General features: G+C 45.9%; 1 protein-coding gene across 2 annotated transcripts in view; it reads right to left on the bottom strand.

Moving 5' to 3' along the window:
• The window catches only part of adcy3a (adenylate cyclase 3a), a 58,518-nt gene extending 45,311 nt beyond the window's left edge, over nt 1–13,207 (bottom strand). For both annotated transcript variants that reach the window (XM_030394067.1, XM_030394069.1), the window contains exons 1-2: nt 12,882–13,207; nt 8,861–10,091 (exon numbers count right to left, since the gene is read on the bottom strand). In XM_030394067.1, coding sequence (XP_030249927.1) covers nt 8,861–9,535 — 675 coding nt within the window. In that variant the 5' untranslated portion in view covers nt 9,536–10,091; nt 12,882–13,207. The remainder of the gene's footprint in view (nt 1–8,860; nt 10,092–12,881) is intronic.
• Nucleotides 13,208–13,429: the final 222 nt, after the last annotated feature.

The raw sequence follows: 13,429 nt of genomic DNA, 5'->3' as shown, positions 1-13,429 counted from the left end.
CAGGGTATTTCTTTGCACTGGTCAATTCTGCTCCTCCACGACTCCTTTCTAATCACAGTCAGAAAACCACAGATTTTGCCCATTTCTATTTTTGGTGCAGACAGGGTGAGTGCAATATTAAGTGAGGTGCACTATTCATATTAAAATGTCAAAATTAGACCAAAATATCAGCTCCTACAAACCAGCTGCCGATAGGTTGAGTCTGTTGCTGATTGAAGAGACATTCGTCCAATCACCCAGCCCTAACCCAAAGCCCAACTTTGGACTCCCAGTCTAGGAAAAACATATATGATGTACAGAGTTAAATTCCGGCTGGGGAACTCTGTTACATGTAATTTCTCTAGTTTTCCCACCTGCTTTCCAATCTGTCTGTAAAAGTTTCAAGTAAATGCAATATACTAATAAAAACTAGTTGTAACACAAATGTACCATGCTAATTTGACAAGATTGGGATTTCAACCTTAGCAGGCTGGCCACACTGGCTGTGAGAGCAGTGTATGTGTGTGTGGCATAACTTCTTGCTTTTCATTAATTCATTCATTCATTCAATCATTCACTCATTAATTTCGTCCATGTTAAAAAGTAAGGGGCAGACACGTGTGAGTAGCGAGGCTCATGTGCTTGTTAGGCGAGGCTGCAGCATCACTTCATCTATAGATTTGGAGTCACCATTTTTATCGTGACACAGTTTTAAACACACCACAGTTTTAATGTCTGAATGTGTAGAATATGTCAAAGACATGAAGAAAATATACACAACAGGTGAATGGAAGTTTATTTTCCTGTGCACTCGTCTTCATTCTCTACCTCATCCCTCTTTTTCTCCAACTGGCCTTCTCGCTCTTTCAGCGGGGCAAAGTAAAATGTCATCATATTTATTGATAATTATCATAGGCAAACTCCATGTAAATAGATCAGGCAGGCAGGCAGGAGCCACACTGCAGCAGCAACGCCTCCCATGTAAACACAAACACGCGAGTGAGTAGCAGCTGCCACGCAGTATACAAGCATCCAGTATGGAGTGCAAGTCATAATCTTCTGGTACGGATGAAAATGTGCCCATAGAAATCAGCTGAATTCTGGCTTCAATTGTCAGATAACTTTTAATTTAAAATCAATTGCCTTGTTTCCCTGTAGTGCATAAAACACAAAGCAGAGGTAGACGTCAGTGTGAAAACATGGAAAGAGCTAGACTTAACAAAAAAATAAAACACATGAAAATAAAAACAAACCGAAAATGGACATTATACTAAAAAATACTAGTAATAATAACAATAACAATAATAATTAAAACTGCAAGCAGTTTGGGACGGTGCACGCCGGGAGTGAATATCAGCCTCTTCTCCCAACGTGTGTTTGTAACGCAGTGGGTTGCCCCTGCCAGTATTAAGCGCTTTCAGGTGAAGTCAGAACAACTTCGTGCAATCCACAGAAATCCAAATGGACTACAGGTAAATGATTTCTAAAACATTTAATAATCGGGTACGTTTTGACAATCGATTCTGCACCGTTACGTTGTGTGAAGTGTTACGGCCTTTTCTTTGCCTTTGTCTGGAATTCAGGCATGGACACCTGTGTTTTTGCAGGGAACAGATTGGAAGTGGGACAGAGAGGGGGGGGTTGTGGCTTGCAGTAAACTTCCTCCGCCCTAAATTCGAACCCGGGTCCACTGCATATGTGGCATGCACTCCAACCACTCGACCACCGGCGCAGATAAGACACTGCCTTCTGTTGTCACCGTGAAGGCAGGAAGGCAGCGCATATTAGGGGAGGATGGAAGTGGAATGCCACAGATTTAAATAGGTGGTAGATTTAGGTAGTGGAGTGCAGCCAGATGTGATTCTTCCTTTTGGAAAGGGACAGCGGTCAAGTGACTCCCTCTGCATTCCTGAGAGATTTGGCCGAGATAAGACATTGTATGAAGAAGTTATGAGGACACGATGCTTTACGGCGAAGGATTTGAATTGACCGCTCCACTGTGGCCAGCAGGTATGATGTAGAATAAAGATTTCCATAACTTTTCATCTTCAAGGTCAGAGGATGCTACTGAGTGACTTTGAAGTCAGTGGTGTTACATCTGTAGGAGGAGATAATTTAAGTACGAAGATTGGCAATATTTCAAAATGGCAACCAAAAGCAAAATGGCCGACTTAGTATTGATGCTGAGATTTGTTCGGGGAGACAACCTCTACAGTTACGAGCCGTTTGGTGTGGATAGGAAATTGTATGTTGAAGTTATAAAGCCTCAATGCTTGACGGCGTGAGGAAAAAATGGTTTCCACCGCCCCGCCCACTAAAGTTTGGCGCAGCTGTATGAATTCCATAACTTTTGTTCTTCAAAGCATGAAGAAAATTACTGAGTAAATTTGAAGACTGTGGTGTTTAAGCTCTAGGACAAGATAATTTTCAAAGTAGGCATGAATTGGACAAAAATGCCGCCACACATCTAAATGGTTGACTTCCTGTTGGACTGACACTAGGGGTCCCACTGGGTTTTTTGTGCGTCTGGTCATGAGGAATCTGCGTATTGAATTTCGTTCTTCTACGCACTTGTGGGAGGCGGGGATAAACATTAGGGGGCGCTACAGAGCCCGCAGGTCACGACCACGCCCAACGACATTAAATTATCAAATTTTTCGCCAGATGTGACGAATGTTCCAAATTTGGTGAGTTTTTGGGTATGTACAGGCTTCCAAAACTGCAAATAATAACCAAGAATTAAAACTGCAAGCAGTGATGAACGGGCCCTCGCAGTCCGCGCGCGCGTCGGGGCGTGCCGCCGTCCAAACGCGCCGCGGCTTAAGCCCCGTTGCTTGATCGTTGTTCACGGAGGCGGCAACCGCCTGCGTTTGGGACGGTGCACGCAGGGGGTGAATATCAGCCTCTTCTCCCAACGTTTGTTTGTAACGCGGTGGGTTGGCTCTGCCAGTATCAAGCGCTTTCAGGTGAAGTCAGAACAACTTCCTGCAATCCACAGAAATCCAAAGGGACTGCACGTGAATGATTTCTAAAACAGTTAGTAATCAGGTACGTTTTGACAATCGATTCTGCACCGTTACGTTGTGTGAAGTGTTACGGCCTTCTCTTTGCCTTTGTCTGGAATTCAGGCATGGACACCTGTGTTTTTGCAGGGAATAGATTGGAAGTGGGACAGAGAGGGGGGGGCTGTGGTTTGCAGTAAACTTCCTCCGCCCTAAATTCGAACCCGGGTCCACTGCGTATGTGGCATGCACGCCAACCACTCGACTACCGGCGCAGATAAGACACTGCCTTCTGTTGTCACCATGAAGGCAGGAAGGCAGCGCATCATAGGGGAGGATGGAAGTGGAATGCCACAGATTAAGATAGGTAGTGGAGTGCCAGAGGTGATTCTTCCTTTTGAAAAGGGACAGCTGTCAAGTGACCAGGTTTGACGAGCGTCCTGCAGTAGCGGTGTTTAACCAAAGAACCCACTCAGTTGTTTCATATCGCAGTGGAATCCACTTCGTTCATCGCGGAAGAGTTGGGCAGAATCACAACTACACACATCTTGTTGTGTGCCACCTTGACAAGGCAGACACAACACGCAAATGGCATTCTTAGCAAACTGGCTTATTTGAAAATTGTGTGATGTGGCTTACTACCACTGACTTATCCATTATGTGGCTCAACCCATTACCCTTCAAATATGCCCTGTTGTAACGTGCAATTCAGACAAAACTACCTGCAAATGCCATGTACATCTGACTATGTTTGTCATCACTGCACATAAATATGTGTAGAATAATGCTTCATTTGCCTTCTTTCAAAAAATTTATTTATGGCTGTCTATCAGTGTCAAGCTTTTGATCTAAGTTCTGCTTTGTTTACTAGTTTTTATCCCAAGAAGTGCATGCTGCCACCTTTTGAAGTTTCAATAAAATCTGATGAATATGATACATGTGCCTTGAAAGACAACAGTGCCATCTAGTGGCGACTTGCATCACCTACACCATCAATTCATGTGCTTCTAAGCAAAATTGACCACTTCCTGTTGGACTGAGAGTGTGGGTGTAAATGAGTCATTTGTGCGTCTTGTCATAACACACATGCGTGCCACATTTCATTCATGCACATGCATGTAGGACGCCCAAATTGCCTGAAATAAAACTTGCTTCATGTTTCCAGTGGGTGGCGCTATGGATATGACACAGCATTGATGCACAGATCTATTCAGGGCGACTCCCTCTAGATTCCTTCTAGATTTGGCCGAGCTAGGAAATAGTATGAAGGAGTTATCAGGACTTGATGCTTCATGACGAAGGATTGTTATGGAGGGCTCCGCAACTGCCAGCAGGTATGACGTAGGATAAAGATTTCCATAACTTTTAATCTTCAAGGTCAGAGGATGCTACTGAGTGACTTTGAAGTCGGTGGTGTTACATCTGTAGGAGGAGATAATTTAAGTACGAAGATTGGCATAATTCAACATGGCGGCCAAAAGCAAAATGGCAGACTAAGTATTGATGCTGAGATTTGTTCGGGGAGACAGCCTCTACAGTTACGAGCAGTTTGGTGTAGATAGGAAATTGTATGTTGAAGTTATAAAGCCTCGATGCTTGACGGCATGAGGACAAAATGGTTTCCACCGCATCGCCAACATAACCTTGGCGCATCTGAATGATTTCCATAACTTTTGTTCTTCGAGGCATGAAGAAAATTACTGAGTTAATTTGAAGACTGTGGTGTTTAAGCCCTTTGGACAAGATCATTTTTAAAGTAGGCATGATTTGGACAAAAATGCCGCCACACATCTAAATGGCTGCCTTCCTGTTGGACTGACAGTAGGGGTCCAAATGGGTTTTTTGTGCGTCCGGTCATGAGGAATATGCGTACCAATTTTCGTCCTTCTATGTTACAAGTAGGAGGCGGGGCATCACAATAGGTGGCGCTACAGAGCCCACGCGTCACGGCCACGCCCCATGACTACACAGATCTCATCAGGGCGACTCCCTCTGCATTCATGAGAGATTTGGCCGAGATAGGACATTGTATGAAGAAGTTATGAGGACACGATGCTTTACGGCGAAGGATTTGAATTGACCACTCCACTGCGGCCAGCAGGTATGACGTAGGATAAAGATTTCCATAACTTTTCATCTTCAAGGTCAGAGGATGCTACTGAGTGACTTTGCAGTCGGTGGTGTTACATCTGTAGGAGGAGATAATTTAAGTACGAAGATTGGCAATATTTCATAACGGCGGCCAAAAGCAAAATGGCAGACTAAGTATTGATGCTGAGATTTGTTCGGGGAGACAGCCTCAACAGTTACGAGCAGTTTGGTGTGGATAGGAAATTGTATGTTGAAGTTATAAAGTCTCGATGCTTGACGGCATGAGGAAAAAATGGTTTCCACCGCCCCGCCCACTAAAGTTTGGCGCAGCTGAATGAATTCCATAACTTTTGTTCTTCAAGGCATGAAGAAAATTACTGAGTTAATTTGAAGACTGTGGTGTTTAAGCTCTAGGACAAGATAATTTTCAAAGTAGGCATGAATTGGAAAAAATGCCGCCACACATCTAAATGGCTGATTTCCTGTTGGAGTGATGGTATCGCTCAAAGAGGATTTTTTGTGCGTCTGGTCATGAGGAATCTGCGTATTGATTTTCGTTCTTCTACGCACTTGTGGGAGGCGGGGCTGAAAATTAGGGGGCGCTACAGAGCCCGCAGGTCACGACCTCGCCCAACGACATTAAATTATAAAATTTTTCGCCAGATGTGACGTATATTCCAAATTTGGTGAGTTTTTGGGTATGTTCAGGCTTCCAAAACTGCAGTTAAAGGGCAGAAGAATAATAATAAGAATATTTTTTCCAATTTCAATAGGGACCTCACAGGTCGATGACCTGCTCGGGCCCTAATAATAATAATAATAAGAAGAACCACACCCTGACCCTTGTGTGGGAGGGGTGAGAGGGACTTTTGGTTGTTTGTCTTAAAGGAGAACTTCGGTCGATTTAAACATGCAGCTTCATTGCTCAAGCTACCCTTGACTTGCCAGTACCGAAGACGTGAACAAATTTGGTCCAGCCATTACAGAGCTCTGTGAACGGAGATGTAGCATTGAACGCTAACAGCATGGGGTCAGAACTTTACACTGTGTTTTAAGCGTCTTAACATGCTCCACATCTCACACCAAAAGTTATGCAACATCAGCAGACACCTTAGCATACAGCACTGTAGCGTGTATGACTCAAACTGAATAAAAAAGTAGTTAAAACAGTGTGTTTGTGCAAGGAGCTACTTACATGTTTGTTGACATCCGTGTGTTCCGGTAGCTAGACCAAACTAGTCAATCCGTCGAGCGTGCACTTACTCCCTCACTGGCGGAGACGGAAACGTAATCCAGCATTTTCGTGTTTATGTTCATAATGTACATATCCATGTTACAGCCTGTCATGAGCCATGAGCCTTACAATAGCCTGTTAAGCCTGTTAAGTGCACACTCGATGGATATGCTAGTTTGGTCTAGCTACCGGAAGACGCGGATGTCAACAAACAGGTAAGTAGCTCCTTGCACAAACACACTATTTTAACTACTTTTTTATTCATTTTGAGTCATACACGCTACAGTGCTGTGTTGTAAGGGTCTGCTGATGTTGCATAACTTTTGGTGTGAGATGTGGAGCATGTTAAGACGCTTAAAACACAGTGTAAAGTTCTGACCCCATTCTGTTAGCGTTCAATGCTACATCTCCGTTCACGGAGCTCTGTAACGGCTGGACCAAATTTGTTCGCGTCTTCGGTACTGGCAAGTCAATGATAGCTTGAGCAATGAAGCTGCATGTTTAAATCGACCGAAGTTCTCCTTTAAACATATAATTTTTTCATCCTAGCTTGAGGTCCTGATCCCTGCCTCGCCCTCCCAACAACACTACTGTAGCACACTGTGGTGACCACTGAGGTGCCCCTCAAACTAGCAGAAGGACATTTTGAAAAATAAATGAGTTAATAAGAAAAGAGAAAAAGCATGAATACAAAATAAAAATAGAGTGAAGGACACAAAGAAAAAATGTGTCTATGTAGAAAAAGAAAAATCATTATTAAAAATATACAGTAATATAATCAATAATAGTATAATTATACAGCCAACTATATACAATAGTAATACGTTTGAATGATACTACTAATACCAATAGTACTAATAGTAGTGATAATTAAAATAATATCACTTACAATTAGGGATGCAAATTTTAAGCAATTTCTTGAATTGATATTCACCACCTTAATCAATTATCAGTTATAATATATGAAATATGTTGGTTGTTTTTCCTTTAGAAAACTTTTTTTACCACTGACTTCTTTATGTTTGATGCAAAATCAGAGTGGGGGGAGTTAAAAGAAGGGATAAAGTAAATGCCAAGTTATTTAAATGATAAACTTAATCATGTCTTTATTTCATTAGCAGCGCTCCCGTCTGCCCCGTGACACTATTCAACAACATGCCCAACAAAACCAACTTTTAGGTTACTAAATGGCTAAAATGTGACAATATCTGTTTATATACAATGTGTTTCAGTTTTTTTAAATAACTCATTTCTTGTATTTCAATCAAATACATTTTTTTCATACCAGTAATTTGTATTTTATTTTGATATGTTTGATAAGCAAGGATTTGTAATTTGTAACGTGACACTTTGTGATGTGTATGTGCCCATCTCTGACTACTGGTTAAAAACTCAACAATAATTGATCAATCAATCATTAATCATTAATATCATAATAATCATTACAACTAATGAGTGACATTGAATGCATATAGTATTAGTACATATTAGGGGTGGGTCAAAACATTGATATGGCAATATATTGTGATACTTCCTCTTCAGGTACAGTTATTGATACACCTGCACTAAATATCAATATTTATTAAAAAATGCGGCACACTGAAATGATGGCACATGTGAACATGGAAAAGATGTTGACGGTGTCTGTGATAAAGAGACACTAAGCTGAGACTGCACTTTATACATGTTTTCTTCTCATTGAGCGTCAGACTCTATGAAACTGACACCAAAGTGCTGTGAATAAATACTTAATTCATGTTCTTTGCCTTTTTAGAGTTGTTTTGTGTTATTCAGCTAGACAGACATCCTGCTGTATCATTAGATTATTGTCTTGCAATGTTATTCATTATCCCAGAATCGCCATGTTGTGATACTATATGTGGACAAAATATTGTAATCCGTATTGTATCGTGAGATACTCTGTGATTCCCACCCCTAGTATACATATACAATGCACTGCTGCTTGTGTAAATTTTTGGCTTCTTTTAATAACAAACGTTTTTAGATTACCTGATGAAGAATGTGTGATAGCGATCAAAAGCTCAAGAGCAAGGTGAAAAGAGAACTCTGAGATGATTTTTTCAAGGCCTCAAGTTCAAGAATCAACTGTCTGACTGAAATTTGATCTCAGTGTGGCTGGTGCTCTGAATCATGAATAACTTTCATCTGCTGTTGAGGACCATGTGAGATAGTTGAAAGCTCCAGAACACACAAGTAAGTGGACTGTGAGTTGTGCTTGTTTTGCTAGCGTTGTCATTTTAGTATCAATTCTAAAACTAAGGTATCATATGTGCAAGAACACTTCCCAAGCATCGTCTGCAGCTCTACAAGTGACCTTTAGAAATCCTGAGGCAGCAGTCTGATCGGTTATAAGTTTTAAAATTTTGCCCTCTGGGAACAGCTGTGGTTAGCTTTTAGCCTGCCGCATCTATGAAGATACTTTTGTGTCAAAATCTACTCCATAAGTGGACAAGAGATTACACAAAGATAAGAAAAGTGCATTTCAGGACAATCCATCCCTCCACCCCACCTCCCTTCCTCTCCTCTAACTTACCTGTCGGCCAAGTGCTGCCCCCTGGATGTCCTCCTGCTGCTGCTGTGCGATGGTGACGCCCAGAACCAAGGTGTGGATCCCGCAGGATACAGCAGTGATGAGCACAATGGGCGTCAGCCTCAAAGGCAGAGTCAGGAAAAAAGAAAAGCTGAAGAAAGCCTGCCAGCCCACTGTGTCACTGGCCTGGTGGAAGCGAGCATAGTTCAACCCCAGGTAGCAAAATACCTGAGCTGCTATGAGCACCCACAGGGCATAGGGCACCACCCTTCTTGAGATGCGGTCTGGCAGCAGCCCGAAGCGGCACAGCAAGTAGAGGATAATATCTGCTGCCAGTCCCACTGATGCTACTAAGACAGAAGCCAGTTTGTCAGTGGTGTAGACCACCGCACACATGACGATGATGTAGCTGTCGAAGAGGGCGGCAAAAACAACCAGCACCAGCAGGGTTTCATGTCTCTGCCGTCTGAAGTAGGTCTGGTAGAGGTTCTCAAGAGACTCAGGCACAAAGGTGAGGCGCATGAACCGTGGCAGGCAGAGGCAGCATCCTGAGCTCCGGACCGTAACTTCATGTGTTCGCCCCACCACCTGCCCTGGGTCAGAGGGCAGCGTCACTGAGCAGTCCGCAGAATACTCCGCAGAGTACTCCGGTTCTGAAAAGGCTCGATTCCGAGGCATGGCGAACACTCAGAACTTCTTCCTGCCCTCTCCCTTCTGTCAAAAAAAATGGAAAGCTGTTAGTCGTTCCGACAGGAGTAGACCGGTGCTGATCACTCTCCGGTATACATCATCTGCTCTTTTCTCTTTTGCTGAGTAGCCGCCTTTCCCCCCTGAGAGCCAACATATGTGGCATGAATCACAGCAGTGTGTTGATTGTCAGGACCTGCACATCGGAGTGATGTCTTCTTACATAGCTGCGTCTGTGGTCAGTCCATCCAGTGCTGTCATTTGACACAGTTCGGCCTGTGTCATGTGCACGGATCGAGCACGCCTACTCTTCTGTAGCAACGTGATCCAAAGAATGTGCACCTCTTGCTTACTCATTCAGCTTTACAAACATGACTGCCTCACTGGCTCTCTTCCATCTCTGTACTCCACAGTTGTGTACCATGTAGGAGTCGTTGAATTCTCAAACACAGGAGTTTATGTTTGTATGACTTCCACTGTCTCCATCTTTCCTTTGGGTTGCACAGCTTTGTGCACTATGGCTTTCCGTAGTTGGACCTCACATGACCTGAATAAAGAGGGGCACATAAGGAAGAAATTCACCATGGCTTCATGTCACAACACACAGAAGCATATGTTTCCCATTCAACAAGACCTAATGACCAGGGGAGGCTCTGGCTGCCCCTGCTGCCACTGGCCCCTCTCACCAACATCCATGTCAAAAACTCTTTATTTTTCAATAAAGGTATTTCACATATTTCAAGAGATTCTTGACCATAAACTAGACTTAGGTTTCCTTTCTCAATTAAATGTGAAGGGGTTTCCCTTGCACCACACCATCTTTTTCCTTTTTATTGTCTTTACAGAATATCCATACACTCAGGTGACAGGCAGCGGGTTGAGTGAAATACATTTAAGATGGAAATTTAAATTGTGTGAAAAAACAATTGAAAAATCCAGCCTTCTAAGGTCTGATAAAGCCAGGCGTTAAGCTGTCCGCCTCTGGGGCCAGGCTGTGTGAAGGCTGTGTGAAGGCTGTGTGCAGGCTGTGTGCAGGCTGTGTGAAGGCTGTGTGCAGACTGTGTGCAGGCTGTGTGCAGGCTGTGTGAAGGCTGTGTGCAGACTGTGTGCAGGCTGTGTGAGGGCTGTGTGCAGACTGTGTGCAGACTGTGTGCAGGCTGTGTGAGGGCTGTGTGAAGGCTGTGTGAAGGCTGTGTGCAGACTGTGTGCAGACTGTGTGAGGGCTGTGTGAGGGCTGTGTGCAGGCTGTGTGAAGGCTGTGTGCAGACTGTGTGCAGGCTGTGTGCAGGCTGTGTGAAGGCTGTGTGAAGGCTGTGCAGACTGTGTGCAGACTGTGTGAGGGCTGTGTGCAGGCTGTGTGAAGGCTGTGTGAGGGCTGTGTGCAGGCTGTGTGAAGGCTGTGTGCAGACTGTGTGCAGGCTGTGTGCAGGCTGTGTGAAGGCTGTGTGAAGGCTGTGCAGACTGTGTGCAGACTGTGTGAGGGCTGTGTGCAGGCTGTGTGCAGGCTGTGTGCAGACTGTGTGAGGGCTGTGTGCAGGCTGTGTGCAGGCTGTGTGCAGACTGTGTGAGGGCTGTGTGCAGACTGTGTGAGGGCTGTGTGCAGACTGTGTGAGGGCTGTGTGCAGACTGTGTGAGGGCTGTGTGCAGACTGTGTGCAGGCTGTGTGAAGGCTGTGTGAAGGCTGTGTGCAGGCTGTGTGCAGGCTGTGTGAAGGCTGTGTGAAGGCTGTGTGAAGGCTGTGTGCAGGCTGTGTGCAGGCTGTGTGAAGGCTGTGTGCAGACTGTGTGCAGGCTGTGTGCAGGCTGTGTGAAGGCTGTGTGCAGACTGTGTGCAGGCTGTGTGAGGGCTGTGTGCAGACTGTGTGCAGACTGTGTGCAGGCTGTGTGAGGGCTGTGTGAAGGCTGTGTGAAGGCTGTGTGCAGACTGTGTGCAGACTGTGTGAGGGCTGTGTGAGGGCTGTGTGCAGGCTGTGTGAAGGCTGTTGTGCAGGGCTGTGTGAAGGCTGTGTGAGGGCTGTGTGAAGGCTGGGCAGACTGTGTGCAGGCTGTGTGAGGCTGTGTGCAGGCTGTGTGAAGGCTGTGTGAGGGCTGTGTGCAGGCTGTGTGAAGGCTGTGTGCAGGGCTGTGTGCAGGCTGTGTGAAGGCTGTGTGAAGGCTGTGTGAGGCTGTGGCAGGCTGTGTGCAGGCTGTGTGAGGCTGTGTGCAGGCTGTGTGCAGGCTGTGTGCAGACCGTATGGTGCTGTGTGCAGACTGTGTGCAGGCTGTGTGCAGACTGTGTGAGGGCTGTGTGCAGACTGTGTGAGGGCTGTGTGCAGACTGTGTGAGGGCTGTGTGCAGACTGTGTGAGGGCTGTGTGCAGACTGTGTGAGGCTGTGTGCAGACTGTGTGAGGGCTGTGTGCAGACTGTGTGAGGGCTGTGTGCAGACTGTGTGAGGGCTGTGTGCAGGCTGTGTGCAGGCTGTGTGCAGACTGTGCAGACTGTGCAGGCTGTGTGAAGGCTGTGCAGGCTGTGTGAAGGCTGTGTGGAGGCTGTGTGCAGACTGTGCAGGCTGTGTGCAGGCTGAGAGCAGGCTGTGTGCAGACTGTGCAGGCTGTGGCCAGGCTGTGGCCAGGCTGTGTGCAGACTGTGCAGGCTTGTGTGCAGGCTGAGAGCAGGCTGTGTGCAGACTGTGCAGGCTGTGTGCAGGCTGTGTGCAGGCTGTTTGTAGGCTGTGTGCAGCCTGTGTGCAGACTGTGCAGGCTGTGTGCAGGCTGTGTGCAGGCTGTGGCCAAGCTGTGGGCAGGCTGTTTGCAGGCTGTGTGCAGGCTGTGGCCAAGCTGTGTGCAGGCTGTTTGCAGGCTGTGTGCAGGCTGTGGCCAAGCTGTGTGCAGGCTGTTTGCAGGCTGTGTGCAGGCTGTGGCCAAGCTGTGGCAGGCTGTTGGCAAGCTGTGGGCAGGCTGTTTGCAGGCTGTGTGCAGGTTGTGGCCAGGCAGTTTCCAGGCTGTGTGCAGGCCTCCCTGCTACATGTTGCGCCTCGTCGGATCCACGGTGTGAAACCAGTCAAACAGTCCACATACAGCTCAGTGTGTCTGAGCGCTGAGGCTGAGTCCGATGACCCCCACTTTGTCATTCAACAAACCTGTTTAAATGGCTTCTTAGCGTCTCTGAGCTCCACTGTGTGTGTTTCACTGATAACACTCACCTCAGTGTGTTTCACCGTCCACTGACAGCGTCTGCTGTCTAATGTTTGATCACCTGCGATAATGGAAGCTGCTACCTTCGCCTGTTTTGTCTACATTCTACCAGATGCTGTGAAAACCAGGGATATGATCTGTACAGATGCCTCCCGATTGCTTACCGTGTGTAAATGCCGGATTTCTCCTTTGGGTGCAGACGTTTTTTCTCCTCTGGACAGATGGGGGTGTCCTCACCCAACCTGAAGCCCGGCAGCCTTCACACAGCACGTTTAGCCTCCGTCTGGACGAGATTTTTTAAAATGGCTCATGAGAAGTCGCCGCGACGGGTACACGGTCCCCCGCTCCGGTCTTTTTTGGTCTTGGGTGTTTTCCGCAGATAACAGAGATCCGCTTCACCGTCAAGCTCCCACACAGCAGAGCCCGGACTTCTGGTCCCTGTCTCAAGAGGGCCCTTCAGCGCAATGTGCCTGTCCATTAATAACCGCATCTATGTAGACTGTTCTGAAGGGCGTCAGTACATTTGAATGACTGCTGTTGTGAAAGGCTCTTTTCTTTGAGCATACAGACACCCAGTCTGTTTTTCATCACTAATGAACTAAGCAAAAACTTTAAAAAGAATGAAAAGCTTAACTAATGCTTTCCATTGAGCAGAACTTGTATCTTATATTATCACGTTGAGGAGCTTGAGGCCTAGCCTACGTTCTGGTTT

The sequence above is a fragment of the Sparus aurata genome, chromosome 17 (assembly GCF_900880675.1).
Source record: "Sparus aurata chromosome 17, fSpaAur1.1, whole genome shotgun sequence".
In the NCBI taxonomy this organism is placed as follows: domain Eukaryota; kingdom Metazoa; phylum Chordata; class Actinopteri; order Spariformes; family Sparidae; genus Sparus; species Sparus aurata.
Note: the sequence above shows the minus strand (reverse complement) of the source record. Positions and strands in the feature narration are given on the sequence as shown.